The sequence below is a fragment of the Lepisosteus oculatus genome, chromosome 5 (assembly GCF_040954835.1).
Source record: "Lepisosteus oculatus isolate fLepOcu1 chromosome 5, fLepOcu1.hap2, whole genome shotgun sequence".
In the NCBI taxonomy this organism is placed as follows: domain Eukaryota; kingdom Metazoa; phylum Chordata; class Actinopteri; order Semionotiformes; family Lepisosteidae; genus Lepisosteus; species Lepisosteus oculatus.
In genome coordinates this window covers 8,514,956-8,540,107 of record NC_090700.1, presented here as the reverse complement: position 1 = coordinate 8,540,107, position 25,152 = coordinate 8,514,956, and the positions used below count along the sequence as shown (strand labels likewise).

Below are 25,152 nucleotides of genomic sequence, written 5' to 3'. Positions count from 1 at the left end.
CGCCTCCTGGAACATTCCTGCCCCAGCAGACCACCCACAACCCAGGGCCAACCAATAGGAGATAGGGAACGAGGAACGCCTTGGGCCATAGTCTGGTTGTTGCCCGGATCTTTTTAGTAGTCGGACCACGTCTGGTTCTGTTGCCAGGCAGCCATGGCAGTGGCGGAACTTTTAAATTTGTGTTTTCTAGTTTTGTAGTTGTTTGGTTTTTGGGTAAAGTGTCGTTATTACTAGGTTATTCACGAGGATTGTGAACGACGTTGAAGCCCATAACGAACACAGAATACAGTAACAAAAAGATGATTTGCATTTTATTTACAGCGAAAACGGTGCCTTTTATGTTTAGTTTAGGCGAAATATCACTAACGTTTTATATTCTGCAGTTCGGTAGTGTAAAAACAAGGGCGTTTAATGGTGACTGTTGTAGGTAACGTCTGTAAGAAGACTGAATTTGATTTGTGGATCTTAATCATGTCATTGAGAAATAATATATAGCAAAGCATAAGTATTCAGTACTTATATTAAATCTTATCAATTATTGACAAAGGCACAAATGAAATAAATAAATTATACGATTTTTAGCTTGCAGATGTATTTTAAATGGTTTAAATTATGACCTAATGTGAAACTGAAACCTTTCGGATCAGGGGCAGAAAATATCGCAACACTTGCATCCTAGTTGTTCATCTTTAATGACGTTGAGCAGGAGGCAAAATGAAAAGGTCAAAAATAGACACGAAAAGGAGATTTTACATGGGACAACACCAAATAATGAAGAAAAAGAGGTAAGTTAAATGTCTGATTTACCGTCTTCGAATGCAGTTTAACTACTTGACTTGGCTAAGTTGTATGACCCCAAACTCTATCTACTGTTTTCTGTGTTTTTCTTTATAAATGAACATTATTTTGTGAAACTGCCATAATGCATTTTGTGTTAATTCCATATCATTGACTTTCATATCATACAGTAGATAGATACCTTTATAACAGTGTGAAATCTTACATATTTCTGTTATATAAAAATGCCAGCTGATCTTAGAAGACTTAGATAACTTAATATTATCAAATAGATTTGTATGGGAAATAAGATCACATATCCTTTTCTGCCTTTGATTATGATTATGCTCTCTGATTATTTAAGTAACCGTGAAGCTAATGCTGAGACAATGGCACCACAGAGTTCAAGTCGCCTACAGCCAGCAAGACATCTCCATTGTAAAGAAATAGAAAGCAAAGAAAACAATGGAGAAGCTTCCCTTAAAGAGGTATGTCAGCATTGTTTTGACACTGCTTCCGTGAATTTATGTATTTTAACTTTTGGCAGATTCTAGTCTTTCTCTTAATGTTTCCCAGACAAATGTACTGTGAAAATGTGTATTTTTTTAAAGCTTTGGTGGTAAAGGTGTTTTGTATTTTTTTTTTCACAAATAGCATGCTTTGATTTTTCATTCTGTCTTAATGCGTATACATGTGATTCTTTTAAGACAACACCAAGGCAGACTTGGATTGGTGATTCAACCTTGGCTATGGATGAAGAGCTCTTACAAGCCCTGGATGCATGTGTACCAGTTACGACTCCATTGAGTCAAAAAACCAATGTGGTTTTAAAATCAAAGGACCTGGATAGTTCTAGTTATGTGACCAAAACTGACGATGCTGATCCTGAAAAGGGAAAAATGAACTTCACCAGAATTAAAAATAAAAGCAATACAAAATCAGATTTTGGAGGCCAAGCTATAACAAGGCATTTCAATCAAAGAACTATTTTAGACTTATCGGAGCCAGAACCATCTAAAACTCATTCGAGAGTTTCAGAAAACAGCAAGGCCTTGGCTAAAAAACTGTTGTTTAGTGAGGACACAGACAGCGATAAGTCTTCTTTTAAGAGGGATCACAGTACTGGCAATACAGAAAAGCATGCAGCTAAGAAGAAAAGAGAAAGACCATCTTCTTTATCAAGCCCGGAGTCAAGTGATTCAGGAGGTCCATCATCTTGTAAGCGAGCTTCTTTGATTAAAAAAAAAATCACCAGAGCAGAAACCTGTATACATGGACAAAATCATCGGCAGTGGACATTTGGAAAAAAAACACTTGCTGCTGATTCTCAGAATGTTTACACATCTTTGAACACTTCAAGGGACGACTACATTCTCTTCAGTCCCACACATATAGCTGCTGGTCTCCAGAAGAAGTTACAGTCTCAACAGCTTCCAGTAGCTAATCTGTCAACCTCTGTGCTAACACCTCCTCCTGGGCTGGATTTTAGCAGGGCGAATTGCAGCACTCTTGATAACACTCTCCCAGGTACAGGTAGGGCTACAGGATTGTATTCTGGATGAGAGTAAAGATTTGATCTGTGTGGGTATTGCCATGTAAGTACTTTAATAAGTAACACTGTGGTTGTTGTAGTAAAATCTAAGGATATTTTTCAAACTAGAATTTTTTATATCGTCTCTCATCCAATATAAATAATTCTGATACTAGATCTTCAGATTTTGAATCTTCAGATCAGGAAAGATACTTTGCTAATTTTATTTAATAATTGATTTTATAATAAAATGATCAAATTTAATTTATAATTTAATTTATTTAATGCAGAAGACTGACTTCTTTTTATTCCCTTGACCTTAATGATCAATCAAAATAATAATATGTAAAGGACTTTAGTGCATTTTGTTTTTGTTGTGTAAGCTTAATTCACATATTCACAAACAGAAGTCGAGATGGTTGTAGTTACAATGTATCATTATGTAGGGACAAACAGGTGAAGATCCTTCGCAATTTTCTTTAACCTTGCTTACAGGACAAAACATTCATGTGGCTTTACCTGCTGAGCAGCTGGACAAGCTGTTGCTGTCAAGCTGGGGTCTTCCTAAACCTGTCCTGGAGAAGTACCAGCGACTGGGTGTGGTCCAGATGTTTGAATGGCAAGCAGAGTGTCTCACTTTAGGACAGGTACTGGAAGGCAAGAACTTGGTCTATTCAGGTAATTCTCATAAATGTTATTTTTAAAATTAAAATTAGTCATGTAAGACGTTCATACCTTATACAGTATACCTTTCCATTATCTGAAAAAGTTCTGTTCTGTAGGTATTATCAACCCAAGAATTTACATGTACTTTCAGGGTTATAAAGTAAATGCTTATAGTTTTTTTAAAGTTCATTTAGGGGAGTGGTTAGTTAATGAGAAAGTTAATCTAGTGTTGCTGATTTAATTAAATTATTAGGAAATTACTAATGATTATACACATGCATAGTAATACTGGAAATGAAAATAATGGAGTGAAGCCTGCCAAACAGTCATATGTGTTTTAGATCATTCAGTAGTGTATGTATATATATATACTTTGCCTAAAGACAAGAACTCATGGTCATTGATAACTGGTTCCTTTTCTATCATTTGATTCAGCTCCTACCAGTGCTGGGAAAACATTAGTTTCTGAGTTATTGATTTTGAAGAGGGTTCTGGAAACAAGAAGGAAGGCTTTGTTCATTCTTCCTTTTGTCTCAGTGGCAAAAGAAAAAATGTATTACCTTCAGGTCTGTTTAATCAATTTACTTTCTGTTAATATCACAAAGGGCATAAGTAAAGTTCATGATCTTTCATGAATTTGTGGAGTCATACGAGTCATTTGCTAGACTGTACTTTTCGTATCTAAATGCACCACGTCCTTCACAGAAGGGCAGACATGGATTAATGTTTGTTGTTCCATTTAACATGGTTTTAGAGGGGGGTTAAAGATAGTTTGGGGTACTTTTCCTTCAAAGTATTAATTCTGTTATGATCTTAAGCTTTTTCTTTTCACAAAATATGTAGTTTGTATACACGTGTAATGCTTTTTTTTTTACCAAAAATGATGATGAATTTGTGGTTGGTTATTTTTCTTGATATTGTATATTGTCAGCTCATTGTTAAATTTCCTTATAGCAGTTTGTTACCTTTGCAAAAAATAATTGATTGATGGTTATTTATTTTTCCTGTTTTTTATCAGAATATATTTCAGGAGGCAGGTGTTAGAGTAGAAGGTTACATGGGCAGCACTTCTGCCGCTGGTGGATTTTCTTCTCTCGATGTGGCTGTGTGTACAATTGAGAAAGCCAATGGGCTCATCAATAGACTTATTGAAGAAAACAGAATGGATCTTCTTGGTAAGAAGCCTATATTATTTTCTCAGGAAGAACAACAGTCTTTCATGATCACATTTTCTCATCATCTGCAGAGAAGTAATTTAATTATTATTATTTAATCACAGAGTAAATGTTATGAAGTGGTGGTTATTTTTTTTATATAGGATATAAAAATGAATAGTATAGAAAAGTTCTCTTGCCTTTTGGTATCTTGTCTTAATTTACCTTACTCAATTATCAAATGACAAATCACTTTGTAATCTTAGTCTTAAAGGTCTTGCCTTCACAACCTTCAGTACCGAGACAGTCCAGGGTCACACTGTAGGTTATTCTGTGTTTCTGTGTTCCTCACGGCTTAATTGATTTCACTCTGTTTAACTATAATTTTAGGAATTGTTGTGGTTGATGAGTTACATATGTTAGGGGACTCCGGTCGAGGGTACCTGCTGGAACTATTGCTGACCAAGATACGTTATGTAACACAGAAGACATTGTCCAGGTAGCTATTGTTTGCCCATGCTTTTTATGGCAATCATGAATAAGTGTCTGATTTCTCACATTTCTCTCCATATATGTACTATGTGCAATTTCTTACAAATTCCAAATTATTCAGTACCACAGTCCTTCATTTCTTTTTTTTATCTATTATGAGTCGCTTGCTAACAATACCTTATCTTTTGTAGAGAGTCCTCAAAGAGCACCCCATCCTTCAGAGAAGAGGTGCAGATTGTGGGCATGAGTGCTACCCTACCGAACCTGGATCTATTAGCCAAGTGGTTAAACGCAGACCTCTACCACACTGACTACCGGCCTGTGCCGCTGATGGAGTGGGTGAAGATTGGGAAGAATGTTTATGATGGCTCTCTGGCTTTAGTTAGGGAGTTTAAACCTGCTCTTCAAATCAAGGTAAAAATGGAAAGAATGATTTTTTAAGAGCTGCAAAAGTGGGAAGGTTTTGTTTATTTTTTTAAGGTAATGAAATGGAGGTGCTAGCAATTTTCTGAAGTTGCTATAAGAGGTTATAAACAGGTAGGTTAAGGTACATGTGCCCTCACAAACATCCTGGTAGAGGTCCTGTATTTTATGTCTGTCTGTATTCATCAGTCATAACTAAAATCTATGTTTTTGATTCTATCCTTTCACATGCAGGGCGATGACGACCACATAGTAAGCCTTTGCTTTGAGACGATTCAGAGTGGCCACTCTGTTTTGTTGTTCTGTCCCTCTAAGAACTGGTGTGAGAAGCTGGCTGACAGTATTGGCAGAGAGTTCTATAATTTCCACCAGAGAGCTTTAAAGTCTGCTGAAGGCAAGGATATTAATTTGTTTTTCTTTCTTTATTTGTTTTAATCATTCTGCAGATACTTCAAAGCTATAGCAATGGTACTGTATTTTACAAGACTATATACCTCGCAATGATTACGTTAATGCCAGGTTGACTTTTAAAAAAAACTTAAGCTGTTCCTGTAAACCTAGTTGGTAGGATTTAGTTTTTTTTTTTTACTGTATCACTGCCTGTGTATAAAACTCCTCTGGTGTGTGCTGTATGTATGTTATTGGTCATTGTCCTTTACAGGGGGGGACAAAAATGCTAGTGTCCCACCACTGTCCCTTGATGAGGAAGGCCTGCTTGATGTCCTGGCCCAGCTGAAGCGCTCTCCGGCGGGCCTGGATTCTGTCTTAAAGCGCACAGTGCAACTGGGCGTGGCTTTCCACCATGCAGGTTACCCAGCACAGCTACAAATCTCACATTTATCCTCACTCCCTGAAGAGATTTAGTACATTTTACTATTTGATCCTGAGCACAGCGGTCAATATTATTTCAATTTTGGCGTGACTTCAGAATTGCATTGTGGCGAAAGAAATAATAAAAAAGATATCCTTGCATAGTGATGCTTGTATATCACATATAGTGATAGTTGTGGTTATAAGAACTGTTACCAAGAAAAGCTTACTATTCAGTGGGGATATTAATTGGTATGTGATTAATATTGTTATTTTAGAAAACTGTTATAGATTCTTATATACAAATGTCATTGTATCATTTTAAATTCCCCAGGCCTGACTTTTGAAGAGCGGGATATCATTGAAGGTGCGTTTCGGCAGGGCTACATTAGAGTCCTTGTTGCCACCTCCACCCTTTCTTCAGGGGTAAACCTGCCTGCTCGCCGTGTCATCATAAGGACACCAGTCTTCAATGGCCGTCCGTTGGATATGTTGACTTACAAACAGATGGCAGGGAGAGCTGGGCGCAAAGGTGTTGACAGTATGGGTAGGTTCAACTATCTGAATTCTGTGAAGAAGCAGCAAATTACTTGTGCACTTTTGAGATTTAAAATGATATCAACACTGCATCAAAATGATTATTGGACTAATTAAGTTCAGTAGAATTTCTTCTGTTTAGGAACAAGTATTAGGTTTATTCCATGCTGAAAAGAAGGAAGAAAAAGAACACAACGTTTCGCACGTGGAGCCTTCTTCAGGTGTCTGACACAACACAAGTTGTGTTTTCTTTCTTCCTATTTTTCAGCATGGAATAAACCTATTACTTGTTCCGTTTCAGCCTACGCATGCTGACGCAGCTACCCACCTGAACTACTTTCTTCCGTTTATGCTACTTTATGTATTTTGGTGAGTCTGTTCTTTTGAAGATTAATTTTGTCCCTTTAGGTGAGAGTATCCTTGTGTGCAAGGAGTCTGAGAGAACGAAAGGAACAGCCCTCTTACAAGGATCCCTGAAGCCAATCCGCAGCTGTCTCATAAAGAAGGAGGGGGAAGGGGTTACCACTAGTATGATCCGAGCAATACTTGAGGTAGCTTTATTTCCTGTTTCATTAAAATATATGAGTTGCCATTTTCTTCATTTTATAATAGCTTTCATACAAATGAATGACACCCTGAGGAATTATTACAATTAGATGCATTACCTTCTGGTTTTACTCACAAAGCAAACCTTAAAAAAAGCATATTTTCAAACAACATATTATTTGTTGTTTGAAAATATTATTTGTTTTTAATCTAGGGAAATCTAGTGTATATTACTGTTTGATTTTAAGGTTTGATTCTTTATATAGTAAAACACAGAATGACAGATAAATCAGGAACTTGTTGGTATTCTGTTTTTTTATTTCGAATTATCTTACGTATAAAGGCCAAATTTGGATATCTTATTAATGTTTTACAGTATTATACACACTTCACATTATTATTTCTAGATCATTGTTGGGGGTGTTGCCAGTACTCCTGGACATGTGAAGATGTATGCTTCTTGTACGCTGCTGGCTGCTAGCTTGTCAAAAGATGTTACAGAATTAGGATGCAGTGAGGGAGAGATGAACATGGAGAGGACTGCCAGGAAAAGGAAGTCAAGCAAGCAGACGAGCCCTATTGAGGCATGTGTGGATTGGCTCATAGAAAATGAATTCATTCAAATTCAGGAAGAGGGAGACAAAGAACAGAAAAGTGAGTCTTCTGGCTTTCATATGAAATTAATGAAATATCAGTATTTGGAAAACAAAGCCCAAGCAGATAAGACAAGTCTGTATAAAGTCAGTTTGCAAAGGTTACAGAAATCCCTACATTGGTTTCTCAAAAATAAAACAGGCATTCCTAAAACTGTATATAAAATGTATTTATGTTAAACAAGATATAGAGATATAGAGCTTAACATTATATGAAGAATGTTTTTTAAACGTTGTATGTGTTTTTATAATTCTTGAGTCCATATATATTTGTTAGAGAGGGTTTGTGGCATTTTTTCAGTTTATTGTTATTCATATTACCCCAGATAAAAGTTTTGTACAGTATTTGTCAGGCTTGGCGAGTGGTTTCTAAGTGGGAAATACTACACATTACCATGCTGTTTTAAACACCGAAAGAAATACACCGCTGATTGCTAGAGAAGATCCTTAGACCCTGTTTTGAAATAGAAGAAAAACGTTTAGTTTATGAAATGCAAGTATTTTATGTGATACATAATACATAGCTTTCAAGCAAAAGAGTGTTGAGCAGTCTTGTAAAAATATCAGTTTAAAAAATGAAACTTGTCAAGATGTTGCATAATTAACTTCAGTGTTAAAGATTCTTTTTTTTTTCTAGTTGAGAAATACTGTCCCACTCACTTGGGTGCAGCCACCCTCTCCTCCTCCCTGTCTCCTCCTGAAGCGCTTGGAATATTTGCAGATCTCCAGAGAGCAATGAAGGGCTTTGTGCTGGAAAATGACCTCCATATTCTCTATCAGGTAACAAAGCAAATATTTATTTATGTTATTCTGAAAAAATGTTTCTTTTAATGTGGTTTAAATAAAAAATCAATAGTATCTTAGTTGAACATCTTTGTTTAATGGATAAATATCGATTCAAAGCATATCAAGTATTTCATGGTTCTGAAACATTTTTTTTTTATTAAGATTACCCCGGTCTGTGCAGATTGGGCTACAATTGACTGGTACCAGTTCTTCTGTCTTTGGGAACATCTGCCCACTTCAATGAAACGTGTAGCAGAGATGGTTGGAATTGAAGAGGGGTTCTTGGCTCGTTCTGTTGGTGGAAAAATAATAGCAAAAACAGAGCGACAGCACAGGCAGATGGCTATTCATAAACGGTAATGGGACGATATTTCATTTCTCAACCATTTTTACCTTTAAAAACAACCTTTAAATATTGTCTTATCTATACACCTAATGATACCCTTTGATCTAATCTTATTACTTCAAAGAAATTAGGCTATTCATAATATTAACTTGAGCTACGGTTCATTAATTTTAAAATGCTAACGTTTTTAGTTGATTAAAACAAGATAATTGTATATTGTTTTCATCAGCTCATTTTCCCTTTTCTTGTATTGACCAAACCAAAAATCTTTATTTTGCTGATCTTATAATTTATAGTTTAATTGTATTTTTTTTTAATGATATGGCATATATAAAAATTCTGTAAAAAAATTCTCATATTATATCACTATGTGAGTAACATTTATTGAAGTGAGCAAGTGAGCAATTCTCAAAACTTATGAGCTTCTTTTTCTCACTTTAGATCAGTTGTGATATTGTAAGTTTCACGGCCAGACAGAGACTGCTCTTGAAAGTTCCATTTTTAGCCACATTTCATTTTTTTTCCTCCCTCCACAAATCATCTTTATTCTACCTTACCCTTCCAGCTTTTTTACCAGTCTTGTGTTACTGGATCTGATCAGTGAGGTACCACTTGAAACTGTTGCAAAGAAGTACAGCTGTAGTCGAGGACAGCTTCAATCTCTGCAACAGTCAGCTTCTACATATGCTGGTGAGACCTTGGTTTGCTGAATGTCTGCCATTAATTAAGCCTAGTGACCCTAAATGCATTCATAAACAAATGCTGTGTAACTTATGTGAAGTTTTTCATCTGTATTGGTAGGTATGGTCACAGTGTTCTGTAATCGCCTGGGATGGCACAACTTAGAGCTCCTCTTATCCCAGTTCCAGAGCCGACTCAGTTTTGGCATTCAGAGAGAGCTGTGTGACCTTGTAAGGATCTCTCTCTTAAATGCACAGAGGGCCCGAGCGCTCTACAATGCTGGATTCATCACTGTGTCTGAACTGGCAAGAGCCAGTGCTGCAGATGTGGAGATTGCATTGAGGAAAGCAGTCCCATTTAAAAGGTAATCCCAAAGAGAGATTTTGTAATAAGTCAGTAATAGTTCATGGCAACCACAAACAGCTTTTCTCATCTTTGTGATGATGATGATTTCTGTATATGTAAGAAATAGTCATGTCCTTATGGTTGTAATTGTCATTATAAACAAGCATCTGTAAGGAGGAGGCACCATAAGGAAAATGTCCTTTTAATGGCATTACGTATTTGTACATCATATTGAAAAGTATATATATACCTTATTTAAAGAGGAAATAAATATAATATATAAACTGTTAATATTATGTTTTTTTCCTCTGAAGTCTAAAAGTATTTGCCGGAAGTCTTAAGCCTGCTTCTCTGCATAGACTTAGCCAGATTAATAGACTTCAATTTTCAGAATGTCTGTATGTGCATTTTATGTGTGTTGAGATCTAATATATACCTGCCATGCCATCTTAAACTAATGTTTCTCTTATTATCTAGTTCCCGTAAAGCAGTGGATGAGAGTGAACATGAAGCCCAGGAGCGCAGGGACACCCGCTGTATCTGGGTCAGTGGGAAGAAAGGTCTGACTGAAAGAGAAGCAGCTTTGCAGATCGTAGCAGAGGCAAGAAAGCTCCTCCAGCAAGACCTGGCCCTCCTTGGAATACAGTGGAACCCAGACTCCCTTACAACAGAGAGTCCGCAAACTGTTGCCGAGGATGGATCTGATGAAAAGGCATCAGGAACTTCTGTGCTTTCACAAACCAAGGGAAAGGGAGTTTTAATTTCCATAAAAGATCATCTGCAAAAAGGAGAACTTATTCTGAGTGAAAACAGCAGAAAAAATGATAAGGAGCAGTCACCTTTAAGAAAGTCATTTATTGTCATTGCTAGCAATGAAAAGGGTTCAACCAAAGAAAAAATAAATGAAACTAAGGCTTCTGTTGACACAGGGTGTCCTGAAGACAAAGATTCTGCTGTTTGTCTCAATTCCAGGAATGCTACTACAAAGAGAGAGAAGAATGCAAAAGACTCAATTTTGCTTGATTCTACAGGGATTAGGGGGCAGGCCTCCACTAATCATGTTTCTGCACCATGCAAAGTTACATGTGAAAGATCTTCAAATTCAAATGCAAAATCTCACGGAGTTGGCCAACATTTAAATTCATTGTACTCATCCATATGTCAGAGGTCTGATGAATTTGCAATAAAGGATGAAATGAATGTAATTGTAGGACCAACAACTGCAGATATAGACTCTGTCAAAATGACTACAATCATAAAATCCCATAATTCCCCCAGGAAGGATGACACCTCAAATTTGCAACTCGAAAATCTTAGCAAGCTTGCCATGAACCACGTATCCAAGCGCAGAAAGACTGGAAGTTGTGAAACTGAGACTGTTGAGCATAATGAAATCACTGCTGATGATTGTGTCACTTCTGAATCATGTGTGAGTAAAACAATGGAATCTGATCAAAGAAATTGTTTAGTTGTTTCTGAGTACAGTAGTGCACCTGGCACTTCAAAGACCCATTGCATTCAGAAATGTCCACCTAAATGTAAAAACGCTAGGGAAAAAAACAAAGTGTTGAGTTCTGAGAGTTTCCTTAAGCACAAGCATCTTGGAAACAAAGGCAAAAATGATCTGCCAGTGTCCATGAATAATTTCCCATCTGTCAGTGGAAAAAAATGTAAGGATAAGTGGAACCATCGCAACATTGAAAACAGCTGTGGGCTCACTGCGTCGGAAACTGAAATTGAAAAAAGTACCAATGAGGCTATGCTTTTAAGTTTGCAGACACACACTGATATAAAACACTCAAAGACACAGAACAGTAAGAGTGTTCTGGAAGGATGTGTATCAGATCCAGTTCCAAATCGGAAAACTGAACAAAATCCATGCTTTAAAGCTCAAGAAATATGCAGATCTCCTGATCTATATGCAGCAGGTCAAGAGGAATTTGAGGAAAGTTTTCCACTGGATACACAGACAGAGAAAATAATCATGCAGCAAGATTCTGTTGTGATAACGGTTACTGATCCCAGTTTACATGCTGTGAAACCAAGCTCTCTGGGGACGGAAGCTGGAAAACAAATTTTTGCAGAAACCTCCAATAAAGTTTCAGATTCTGGAAACATAAAGTTGTTGGAGAACTGCTCAAAAAATGCGAGTCAAACTAATACCACTTTAATGTTAGAGAAATGTCCAATCAAAGCTGTTCCTAAAAATCTGATACATGCTGAAACTCTTTCTAAATATAATGTCTCCCTGACAGACACCCAGCTAGGAGATATTCTGGACGACTGTACTGCTTTAGCTCAGCCGGGTAACTCACCAGCACCGATACAGAAAATAAGTGCACCGCTGAATGGAATCCAGCCTACAAAAGGAAATCTTGAATCTTCAGAAGTTGCTGTTGATAACAGTCTCAATGGAAGTTGTAGTTTCTTATTTGACAGTTCTTTCGAAAGTTCCATGAATGCCATGGAGGAGAAGCCCTTACAGGATTTGTCTCAGTCTTTCAAAGAAAGAGCTGAGGTTAATGAGCTTCCTCCTGTGCCTGTAAGAATAGAAAATGAAAACATACAAGCTGTTAACCAAGAGCCTATGGAATGGGCAGAATCATCCTTTAACATATCAGACCTGGGAGATTCTTTTCAGATGGGCGAAGCTCTCTTTGTTGAGAGACTGAATGCTGTATTTAGCAGTGGTGATGAAATGACATCAGAACAAACCAGATCATCAAAAAATTGCGTTACACCTGACATGAAAATAACTCTAAACAAAGAAGCCAAAACCAACTCTGAAACAAAGACTAACAGAACCTCCACCTCATTTCATTTAAGCCCAGGAATGCAAGACATTCTGGATAACTGGCCAAGTCTGTCTGGTAAATGTACAAGTAGCCATGAGGTGCCTGTAAAGAGTGAAACAGACAAAAAGGCTGCTGAAGTCAATGCTTTTGTAACGGTTGACCAAGACAAGAATGACATACCTTACAGAGTGAAAGCAGAACAACAGTGTTTAGCTGTTGCAAATCAAATATCCAGTGAAGTTGTTTCCCCTTGCCTTGATCGAGAACTGGAGTCAGGACCAGGTCGTAATGAACTTATTCCACCAACACCACAAAGTGAGGCTGTCTCTCCAGCAATCAAAATGGCTTTATCTGTTAGGAAATTGGATAAATGTAAAGAAAAGGCTCTTTTGAGCAAAGTCTCTCCTCTTTCACATGTAGATCAGTCTACATCAAACCTGGATGATTCTCTAATTGATAAAGGCTTTACACTGCAGTTGTCTCAGGATGTGTCACCTTTGGCTTCTGTCCCTAGCAGTATGGAAACTTTTACAATCATTGATGTGGCGAGCAATCTGACTCTTTTCCAGACGTTCATAAAAGAATGGAAAACTAAGACAAGGTTTTGCATTGCCATTGCTTGTGAAAAAGGAGAGCATGTTCTGTCCACTCACTCAGCAATAGGAGGAAATTTCAAACCTAGTAAGTTATTTCCGTCATATCGCGCATATTCTGCATTTTTTCCATCTTCTGTTATGTTTCCACAGTTGTACTGATGTTTATTTAGAAACTTTAACTGATACATTTTGCACACTGATATACTTTTCACTCTACATGTGGTACTGGGATGCTTTATGTATCCATGTTATTTGAAAGGACAAAACTCTTATTTCTCAGAGGTTTGCTGGAACTGGAGTGAACAACATACATGCATTATGAATAGCTTTTTTCCCCTAATCATTCAAAACTCTTATACAGTATAGTGGTTTCTTTTTATTTATAATGTATGTTTTTTTTTTTCAGATTGCTCTAATCATAAAAACACTCCAAGAAAAGATGGGTTTCCAATAAAGGGAAATGAAGATCTTGTTGTCACTGGGATATCTGTGTGCTGGGGAGGAAGAGATGTCTATTATATATCATTGCAACAGGAACAGGCAAACACAGGTAAAAGATCCTATACTGGATAATATGTGATGGATCATCTGTTGTTGTACCCTCACTGTGTACCATGCTTATAGCTATTTACTAAAAACAAAATTAAATTAATTTCTATGTTGTTTTTAATGCAGACATTAGTGCAAGTTTAGTGCCCCCACCTCTGGATCCGAACCTTTCAGTGAAGGAGAGACTACATCATGTTCAGTCCTGTTTGAAAAGCAACTCCTCCTCTAGGTCTGAGAGAGTCATTATGGCATATGACTTCAAACAGCACTACAAAGCACTTCTATTGGCCTGTGGGCTCACTCTGGAGGGAAGCTTCGAAGACCCGAAGGTGAGCATGTGTGGATTAGATAGTGTGTAAGGTGCAAATGTATTAGTTTGCACAGTTTTTGTCTTGCACAGCTGCACGTTTGCTGTTCTTAGAATATTCCATTGTATATTGATAACGTTGGCAATAAGTTTGGACCATTATGTTTTTGTGCAGTGTTACGTAACTTTGATTTGAGTATAAGTTTATTTCTTTATGTCTATAATAATTTCATTCAAATTGTATTCCATTAATATTTCCTGTTTAGGTTGCATGCTGGTTGCTAGATCCTGGGTCTAAGGAGCGGACTCTCCACAACATGGTCACCAACTTTGCTCCCCAAGATCTACAGCTGTTAGATGGTATTGGCACCGGACAGGGTGTCCAGAGCCTGGGCATCAGTGGTAACCATGAACACCCGGGACGCTACAGAGCTGCCATTGAGTCTGTCCTTGTCCACAGCATCATGAGCCAACTCGATATACAGCTGGAAAAAGACAACTTGCAAGGTCCTTTAAGTCTCTTTGAGGCTTTTGATGTTAATTCAATTAAGAATATCACATGTAATTTATGTATTACTATAGTGTGCAGCAACTAATAAAAAAAAAGTAAAGGTAAAAAGGAGCTGCCTTAAAGTGGCAAGAAATTGTAATTGCCCCTATATTGTAATTGTTTTCTTGTAAGAAAACCAAGATGGCATTGCAAAATCTAATTTTAATACTTTTGTGTACTCTTTAATTCCATGAAAGGGAGTAAGTCTTACTATATTCCAGAATTATTTTTTTCTTTCCCACTGTGGTTTGTTAATTATTTTAAATGTGTCTTTTTACTTCCAACAACAGATGTGTTTCGCAACGTGGAGATGCCAACTCAGTACTGTCTAGTGTTGCTTGAACTGAATGGTATTGGGTTCAGTACTGCGGAGTGTGAGTCACAGAAATATGTCATGCAAGCCAAGCTTAGTGCTCTGGAGTCCCAGGCTTACCAGCTGGCTGGACATAGCTTCTCATTAACTAGCCCTGAAGACATTGCAGAGGTAAGACAAATACATCCTACATCCTATCAAGAAAGATCTTATTGTCAATTAAAGGCAAGATTAGAATAAAATAATTTTTCTAAAGCCTCATTCTAAGCATACTCATTGTCTTGCTGATACATGGCTCATCGTATGGAATTAACATCCTTGTTTCACTGTGCCTGCATATATGGTAACATCAAAGTCAGAATATGCCTTACATGTAATCTTCTTAGAAGTGAGTAGCTATAGTTTTTAGCATGAAAAATGGTTTTAGAGTGTCTTAGCTTGGCAAATCCTTACCAGTGTTCTGCAGCAGGTGGCTCTGTTTCACAGCTTTGAATGCTATAATATTACTGATCAAGAAGGATTTTATGAAGACATTACGATAACAGGGTTCATATTTAAGATTTATTAGATTAAAAATGGTGTTCCTGGCACTGTTCAGAAGATTAGGATATTTTCCCAGGTTTATTTGGTTTCATTTACCAGATACCATCTTTAGGATGTTTTGTTCATCATTCACCTTGATTTATATTGTTTGAAGGTGTTGTTTCTGGAGCTTAAACTTCCACCAAATGGGGACATAAGTGGCCAGAAAAATAAGAAGACTTTGGGATACACCAGGAGGAACACTGCCGGAACACGGGTCAAAATAGCGAAGCAGTTCAGCACCACAAAGGTATTTTATGTTTACAATCTCTTAGTAATCTACTATGTAAGTATATGTATGTACTATGTAAGTATAAGAAAATAAGTAATTCGTAGCACTTATTTTTTATCAAAACATTGACTGGCGATTTACTACTACACATGTACAGTAGTTCTGCACCTTTTATGTGGACATTAAGAACTAAATTACCCTTAACTTCAGATTTTCCCCTTTAAATTAATCCTTCAATTAATTAGTCGAAAATACTTATTTTTTAAGACTTCTGATGTTTATTAAACTAGGGCCCAGAAATTGTTGTAGTTTCTGCTAAACAGCGGGTTCTTGTCTCATTTCGTACAGGATGTTCTGGAGAAACTGAAGACATTGCATCCTTTACCAGGCATCATCCTGGAGTGGAGAAGAATAACCAATGCCATTACAAAGGTGGTCTTTCCTTTACAGAGAGAAAAACGCATGCATCCCAAGCTTGGGGTGGAGCGAATATATCCCATCTCCCAGACACACACGGCCACAGGTACAAAATGCCAATAAAATATTAATTTATTTCAATGTTTCTTAGTTGTATCATAATTCCGTTTCATTCCATTACTTTCAAAACATTACACTGAGTTTGTTTATATTGTTTGGTCTTGGGTACATTTTGATTATCCAGGCAGGGAATTTTTTGTCCCTCCTCATACTGGTGTCACTCTATCCCCACTGTTATCTGAATTGCTTGATAGATGGTAATGTTTTGAGGTTTGCATAGTTCTGCCCCTGGATGAATGGTGACACCATGTGTTGAGATTCAAACTTTTTGGGTCTAACTAGCCAAGCTCATATGAACAAAACTATACTTAAATGTAGGCCGATAAGGGAGACAGATTTACGCACTGAAGGGACTTGGCTTAACTTTAGGTAGCTTAGATAAATTTCTCATATTTGTGGAACTATTTAATTTACATTCTTACTGTTTGGATGCACTTTTTTATATAGAGAGTGATGGTTCATTCCTTTAGCATCAGTTTAATGTGTGGGCTTATCAGTTGATGATTTTTTTTAAGCATTCTTACTATCCAATATAGAATTTGTCTTGGCTGAGTTTATCAAGAAACAATTTATCAAGAAATCCATGCTTGTTTCTTCTATTTCTTCTATTCTGCTATTTTAGGAAGAGTAACCTTCATTGAACCCAATATTCAGAATGTGCCAAAGGATTTTGCGATTGAAATGCCAACTTTAATAGGAGAAAGTCCCCCATCTCAGGAACGAGGCAACACACTTTTTTCAAAATCAAGGTGAACAAAATGTTTTGCTAATATATAACATTATATATTATAATATAATTATAACTGTATAATGTAGCCAATAACCCTGATTCAGGAGCTCATTTGAATTTTAAAAATAAATGCTTCCATCTCTAAATCGAGCACTCATTTAACACCCAGAACTGACACACTCAGAGATGTGATTTAGGGTTTAATGCACTGTGTTGAACCTATGACTGGCAAAAGCCTTTTATCTTTAACTTTATTTTTAAAGGAGTCGAAAATCAAAGATCTCCCGAGATCCTGTGCCACCAGTCAAAGCAGATGGCGAATCACCAGAAAAAGGGATGGCTTATTCTATTAGCATGAGGCATGCTTTTGTGCCTTTCCCAGGTAAACCTTTTCAATGAAAAACTTTAGATCTAGGCATAAAACATAACTATAAATTAAAAAAAACAACCTACATAAATTTACTAGACTTCATATTCCATATCTTACACTTGAAAGTGATGATTTATATGAGTTTACATGCAGTGTTCTCTATGTAGATTGCCTTTGGACCAAGCTATGAGAGGTTATATATCACAACAACAGACAGAAGGTCGCATGTCTTTTATCTGGTTATTATAGTTTATAGACTAGTCTGGCCTTTTCCTCCTAACTGTTGTCAGCTGTTAATACATTTTTTACATACAGCCCATCTGAGCTATACCATTAATCTGTCTGCTGTCGTTTAGAAGCAGCAAGGTTGGAGCACAGAAATAGAATGCTATTCTGCTTCAGCAGTACTATAGTTCCAAACACGTTAGCAATAAAACATAAATGGAACAGCTAAAAGATAGTATTGTGTCTATCAAAAGAAAATAGCTAAAATCTTCAAGACGAGAAATATACACTAATGACATACTGTATATTGTTTGATTTTTTAAGCAAGATATTGACCAATTCATTAGCGTACTAATGAATGTTTTAAAATGTTCAGTGACTGAATTGATATGAGTTCTCTGTACTGTACGAACTCGTAGAAGAAAGGAGTTAGAGCTGATAAACATATGGGTTATTTACGAAACTGAAGTATCGGCCTGCCATCGTCTCAACTGATAAAGCAAGCATGTGATTTATTCGTCATCTGACAATCCCAGTGACTTGACTGGGATTCCCAACTGGCTGCGCACAATTGGCTTAATGCCGTCCCGGGTGGATTGGATAAGTGAGCCAGGGCTTTCTCGGAGATCTCTTGTTGCTTCCTTCACCAGTGTGGTCTGTGAGCGATGCGTCTCTCCTCCCGTCTGCACTGAACCTCTGGTATGGAGCTGTGGTGCCAATGATGTGTTAAAAGACAAGTGGTTTGAAGGTGGAGAGGTCAAAGGAGACTGCCCACACTTCCTCTTTTTCCCCTGTTTGCAATTGTGCGGCATGAAACTGCAAGCTGACACGCAAAAAACACAAAACTGGTATTTTCAAATTGGGTATTTATAACAAAAGTAATTAATTATTCTGAATTTTAATAGAAGGAACTAGAAATTGCCTTAGAAACATATGTAGTGTTACAAACAAGGAGGCCACTCAGACCATCTAATTGGTTTGATATGCCAATCTCAACTACAGTATTTATGTCTGTAGATGTGTTTTATTGCTGTTTGACCTTTGCTTTCCCTGTTTAAATGAAGGAGGCCTCATACTGGCTGCGGATTATTCTCAGCTGGAGTTGCGGATTCTGGCTCACCTCTCCTGTGACCGACGACTCATCCAGGTCCTCAACAGTGGGGCTGATGTCTTCAAGAGCATTGCTGCTGAGTGGAAAATGATAGACCCGGACTCTGTGGATGACGTTTTACGACAGCAGGCCAAACAGGTGAGGCGGTGGGTGAACCGGGGAGCTAGAATATTTGCAGTGGTTTTTATTAAAGGAGAGCAGTACAGCAAATACTTTCCATTAGCTTCTTGTTAAAAAAAAATAAGCTTATGCTACCAAGATGTTCTTTATGTTGATTTGTACTTTCCAGGGAAAAGTAAATATGACCTTTTTTGACTCTTAGATTTGCTATGGAATAATCTATGGAATGGGAGCAAAGTCACTTGGAGAACAAATGGGAATCGATGAGAACGATGCTGCCTGTTACATTGAAACATTCAAATCCAGATACAAAGGTAATTATTTTAGAGAACATTTTGTTCTTGCCGGTGTAGAGGCCATTTAATGATGTGATTTCAAAGGTAACAACAATAAATGTATTTTATATAAGGTAATTGGAAGAGGTTTTTCGAATTCACAATTATACAGTGGCCTTTTATTGAATTGTAAAAGCATTTTCAAATGTGTAAAAGGATTATTGTAATTATTTTTTAACCCTGTTTCATTAAATTTCAAGAAAAGTGGGGGGGGGAGGAGAAAAAGGGCAAATAGTGTACTGTATAAAAGGATTCAGAACATGTTTTCAAAATGTTTTCTACTCTAGGAATACAAGCCTTCCTCCGAGAAACAGTAAAGAACTGCGTCAAAAATGGATATGTTCAAACAATACTAGGGAGGAAGAGGTTTCTTCCTGCCATCAAGGACCCAAACATTCACATAAAAACTCATGTATGTACCTATTGTATAAGACCATTTTAAATTTTAATTGTTGAAGTGCTGACACATTCATTTCTTGTTTTTTTGTATTTGGATGATGAATATTTTCCGAGCTACTTGGTTCACTTTTTCAAAATAAGTACCTTATAATATTCCAGAACAACTAAAAATTAAGAAAATACATTTTATTTTCAGCAGTTCAAATCCGTTATTAAAGAACCTCTTACAGATTTTTGATCTGGAACAAATGCTTTAGAACATTTTTATGGCTCTCCTGCAGTAAAAGATTTGAGAGAAGGTAAAGTGTTTCAGTTATTGTTCTTAAATAGATTTTAGCTCCAGGGGTTTCTGCTGAAATATCTCCCAGGAAAAAAAAAATAGAGAAACCTATATGACCTTAAGTAAATGCACTGAAAACAGTTATGATTTATTATTCAAATAAATACAAATATTATCTGTGTTTTTTTTTTGTTCTTCAGGCTGAACGCCAGGCTGTAAATACTACTGTTCAGGGATCTGCAGCTGATATAGTAAAATCAGCAACAGTAAACATCCAGAGACGCTTAGAGGAAGCTTTTCCCCTAGCTGCTAGATCTCATGAACACACAGGAAGTCAGGAATATTTCAAATATGCAGGTATCACGTTCAGAACTTTTACTTTCTCTTCTTCATTTTAGCCCGTGTCGCTTTTCTTATACAAAATTAAAAACAGAATTTCTAACAGCACGGTGGTTAGTATACTAATTAGTTTCATAAAAACTTTAAAAAATGTTTTAGGCAGTCACTCTTACTATTACCGAGTAAGTCTGGATTTATTACGCTTCAACATGTTTTAAAAGAAACGTGCAGTAATTAGATTGTCCTTCAGTGTTTTATTGTGTACCTCTCACATTATTTTGCCCGTTTTTGTTTTACAGATAGAATAAATCAAAGAGGGAACTCCTGTCCAAGCAGTGGAGGGTTCTTTGTTCTTCAGCTACACGATGAACTCTTTTATGAGGTTGTAGAAGATGATATAATTCAGGTGGGTGAATGCACACCAAAAGATGAATGCACGGTGTTCTCAACTTTGAAGTCTGAGAGATCATGTTTTACATTTCCAGTTGTGTTAAGTTATAGGTGAAATGTTGCATCTTTACAGGCTTATAATGCTGCCAATATTTTTATTATTTACTACACAGTACTAATGTTTAAAATGCATTGATGGTAATGAAGACATTTAAAGAAGAAAATAAAATCCTTTTTCACGTGATATTCATTCCTGCTTTTTAACACAGAAACAAAGACTCTTGTTCTATCGCAATTCAGAATGAAATATTTAAATATACCATAGGTTTGATGATTTTATAATTGGCTTTGAAGCACTTTGAGATGTTTCTGAGTACAAAAAGACATTTATGGTATATATTTTAGTATTTTGAATTTCCTTCTCTTTTTTTATCTTGTCAGTCTGATCAAAATAAAATCCATTACACTGGTCAGGTATTGTATCAGCAAAGCATGTTTAAAAAACACTTTACCTCTTTTGCTCTTCTCTCACAGGTAGCTCAGATTGTGAAGAAGGAAATGGAATCTGCAGTTAAATTATATGTTAAACTTCGTGTGAAAGTCAAAGTAGGTCCAAGCTGGGGAAACCTCCAAGACTTAGACATTTAGTGAAGACTGAAAACCACATTTAAAATGATCAGTATATCGGCAGTATATACTGTCAAGAATATTCAGAATTTTCAGTGTCAGAGAAACAGAATGCAATGTACATTATTAACCCGGAAGGTTAAAGTAACAAACTTTTGTAGTATTGTATAATTTATTTCATGAATGTTATAACGATCAAATTAAATGGTTTTTTTTTACATTTGAAACATATGAAATATTAAATGCTATTTGTAATTAGGAAAATTAAAGACTTGAAGCAAATAGATTATTTTATTTAATAATAACATTTCCTCTACCATTTTCTTAGAAAAACCACCTGAGAGTCCTGAAAATAAAACAGATCAGTGTAACAATGTGCTTGTGCACAAATCATTTGAATTCTTAAATGTTAAACTCACCTTTATTACCACACCACATAATAAGGAAAGGAATATGATATGTACTGAGGAGCACTTTGAATGCATTATTTCCAAATAAAAAAAAATCTTGATGTTGCTGCCAGCTATGTTCTTTATGAATAGGAGATGTATTATCCCACCAAGCACCCATTGAAATGTGGCTTATTTTGACCTTGTTAAGGTATTCACATGTGCAGAAATACCAATCTGATATTGAATGTGTAGAACTGTGTTTTAGTGTGAAGAAAAAAACTAAACGTGTGCTCTTCTTGTAAGATTTTTGTTTATTTTTTGTGTATCATAAACAGTAATATTTCCATAATGTTTCAGGTCAGGAAAAATGTTGGTTTTTATCATTTAAGCCTATCATTTTTTACATTCTAAATTTTAAAAATATTAAAAAGCATATGATTGAATTTGGTAAATTACCACGGTTATTTAAAATAGTATAATTACTTTTCATCAATTGGATCAGATGTTTATATTTATGCTGTGATTCAGAAGTATTTTTTTAACATTTAGATACACAATTAAAACCTACCAAGGACTTTTGCATCTACCTATATTATACGGTCACTTTGAACACAGGGTTTTCAGCTTGGTTACCTCAAAGCCATCTCAGGACATAAGTCTTAGGAGTGTGCTTGTATCTGGCTCTTGGGCTCCATTTTCTTGTATATACTTAAAAACATCTTCCTCAAAGATACATAACCTTTGTATTCACTGCAGCTTTATAAGTTCTTAATTCAAAGCCCTTTGATCTTGTTTATGTCCTTTTTAAAATATGATTTGCACCCTTTTAAAGGACTGAAGATTAAAGCCATTCTAAAATCCTATTTGAATCCCATTGTACAAACATGAATATCTTGTTATAATCCCACTGGGCAATTAACAGACAACCAATTTTCTTATGTCTCTTGAAAGTAATTTATTCACTTTTATTTTCAATTTTGTGTTGTTGTAAACTTACACTCATTCTGAGCAGTCTAAATAGTATTACTTGTATATAATCGGTGGTGTACTGTAGGTTCTTATTAGCAGATTAGAGTCGCCCCTATTAACTTTCTTTTACATAGTGCCACTGGGTTTCCTAATGGAGAAATTCTCCACTAATTGCGGCCAGGCATAATTAGTGGTCAATGGTCAGAGGTTGAGGCAAGCTGTAATAACCCAGAGTTTGGTTTAGCTTGAACTAATCTACAAATAAATGAATTTCATATGGAAAAACAACAGGAATTTAAAGGATTTCAAAAAGATACAGTATATGATTTCAAATCCTTAAGTAAAATGTATTTAATATGTATTTACAAATCTGAATTTCCCCATGATGCTTTTTATTAATGTTTATTCATACATGCAGTTAATATATGGAAATAAATACAGTGAAGGCTCAGATTATGGTGACATCTTCAACCTTACTTAGAACTGAATTCCTACATCTGCTCTCAAATCAGTGCATTTAAAAAATGTTGCCCATTTCAAAGAAAACATGTAGCAAAATTAGAGCGAAAAAGCATAAAAATGGTTGTTGAAAACTCTATTGTTAGAACACTGTAAGCGTGATATGTATCAAGGACCCTGAGTCCACAACAGCAGGCTGTCTCCCTGGAGTTTAGGCAGCTGGCATCATCCATACAGCAGACAGGCTCCTAACAAAAGCCCAGCTGAAGTTGAGAAACTGATTGAGAGGAGGATTGAAGGCATTCAGGGAGTACTGGAGAGGCTGGAGGGGTGCAACTGTGGGAGTGTTGTGAATAATGGTTTACTGTTAAAGATTTAACAAAATTCATCAGAGTATGTGGAACTTTAATTGCTTCATAAATAAGAGGGTAGATCTTGCAGAATGTATTCTCACATACTTTTTAAATCAATATCTTACACCTACTATTTCTTTCTTAGTTGCATTTTCTTTAGCATTGTCCAAAGTCACATATTTCTTTTTTGCCAGGTTAAACAATTCCTCTACCAACAGGCAGTGTCTGATTATCGGAATTTGAAGCTTTAAACTGTCAGTAACGGTAACAACAAGTAAGATGTATCGCCATAATACCGCATTATACAAAGTGTGTGACCTTCCAAATCCTGCATTACGGGGACCACAAAAACTAGTCCAAAGCCTTTCTGGAAAACTGCCGTCTCGTTGCTTTCCGCTGGAGGCTCTCTTTCTGCCCAAGTCGCTTTCTTTGTGTAGTTGCAGTCTGGCTCCGCTAGAGTCTGCAAATGAACGCCTTCTTTCTCGATCTCACACATTTAAAAAAACACACAATGAGACACTGTAATGCCTCCGTAATCTCCGTGCAATGAGGTGGTAGTGTTCGGGCAAACAGCTGACTTCAGGCTGTAAGGGAAAAGCTAGAAGCGATTTTTTGACTCGCCACCTTGCATCTTTTGATAGTCTGGATCTCTTTCGGAGCTAATGATGAAAGAAGAGGGAATCTCCGCCGTCTCGGGACAACTACAAATAGAAAGCAAAGACTAAAATTCTACCGTGAAAGCTGCTGGAAGTTTGTTGGATCAGACACTGTGTGCATGGATTTTTGGGGGATATTATTAAGTTTGTGTTCAGAAAAATCGGCGATCTCTTCACACCGGGAATGGAGATTGAGTGCTGCGTTTAAATATTTCTTTTCCCAGAGAGAATTTTAAGAAAGGCATCGTCCTGGCAGTGTAGGAAATGCACACCAGTTTTTAAACCTAGATGGGTGTTTAAAACTGCGGTTTTTTTGCTCAGTGTGCATTAGCAGTTTAGTTTTTACAAATCGTTTTGATTTAAAATCACGTTATTGTATCTTTCCATAATTTTTCCACATCGGATATTTAACTTTTGTCTTCGTTATTTTTTCAACAATGTACTTTGTAAAATATGTATACAGATAAGACGTCAAAATGTGTCTTATTTCACTGTTTGGTCATATAACAGACTTGATATTTGGAATTGTGTCCACATAATGTGTCTTTTAAGCAGTGACAGAATTCTTACAAAGCCATGCAAGATCTAAACCCTTGGACAAAATGCTTTTACTTTTGCATCCTGTGTGATACATATTTCTTTTTACTTTATTAGGCTCACTTTACAATTATCTTTGTCCTTTTTAAAAAAATTGCTTTCAAATCGTGAATAGGATTTGCTTGCGGTCGTGGGACTGAGAGGATGGGGGATGCAGGTCCACCACAGCCGTCGGCGGGTGGATTCGTGCCCATGTTAGGTGTTGGCATGGTAGGCTCGGTGCCAGGTGCTGTGACCGGGCCGATCTCTGGTACCAGAGGATCTGCAGTGCCCTTGCACAGTGCCATCGTGGAAAGGCTTAGGGCACGAATTGAGCTGTGCCGGCGGCATCATTCTAGCTGCGAAAGCCGGTACCAGCGCGGTCAAGCGGAGAACTCGGACCGAGAGCGAGAAAGCACGCTTCATCTACTCAACATAGTGCACCAGGGGCCAGGAAACAGGAAAAACAAAAGCCACAAAACTGCAGCGCAACAGCCCCCAGAATACAACAGCAGAGTAAACGGAGAGCAGAAATCCCAGAACTCAGCGGGAGGGGAACCGAGGAATTCTACGCGCATAGCAGTAAGTAAAGTTTCATTAGCTTAACACATGC

General features: G+C 36.8%; 2 protein-coding genes across 3 annotated transcripts in view; both read left to right on the top strand.

Moving 5' to 3' along the window:
• Positions 1 to 137: 137 nt before the first annotated feature.
• polq (polymerase (DNA directed), theta) lies at positions 138 to 21,645 on the top strand. 2 transcript variants are annotated; one of them, XM_015341141.2, is made up of 32 exons: positions 138 to 785; positions 1,142 to 1,265; positions 1,485 to 2,304; positions 2,804 to 2,986; positions 3,410 to 3,540; positions 3,993 to 4,149; positions 4,519 to 4,627; positions 4,812 to 5,034; positions 5,278 to 5,437; positions 5,705 to 5,851; positions 6,188 to 6,400; positions 6,799 to 6,941; positions 7,344 to 7,590; positions 8,227 to 8,369; positions 8,538 to 8,731; positions 9,287 to 9,411; positions 9,523 to 9,766; positions 10,225 to 13,223; positions 13,545 to 13,688; positions 13,814 to 14,016; positions 14,261 to 14,501; positions 14,835 to 15,028; positions 15,555 to 15,689; positions 16,020 to 16,194; positions 16,831 to 16,957; positions 17,202 to 17,320; positions 18,598 to 18,782; positions 18,967 to 19,078; positions 19,387 to 19,511; positions 19,979 to 20,135; positions 20,417 to 20,523; positions 21,042 to 21,645. In XM_015341141.2, the coding sequence occupies exons 1-32, from the start codon at positions 715 to 717 to the stop codon at positions 21,153 to 21,155; spliced, it is 8,571 nt and encodes a 2,856-aa protein (XP_015196627.2). In that variant the 5' UTR covers positions 138 to 714; the 3' UTR covers positions 21,156 to 21,645. The 2 variants fall into 2 exon arrangements, with proteins under 2 accessions (XP_015196627.2, XP_015196626.2); XM_015341140.2 differs by having other exon boundaries at positions 1,485 to 2,310.
• Positions 21,646 to 23,746: 2,101 nt separating this feature from the next.
• The window catches only part of maml2 (mastermind like transcriptional coactivator 2), a 64,516-nt gene continuing 63,110 nt past the window's right edge, over positions 23,747 to 25,152 (top strand). Inside the window, exon 1 of the mRNA XM_006628068.3 lies at positions 23,747 to 25,121. Within this exon, the coding sequence (XP_006628131.2) occupies positions 24,705 to 25,121 (417 nt within the window). The 5' untranslated portion in view covers positions 23,747 to 24,704. The remainder of the gene's footprint in view (positions 25,122 to 25,152) is intronic.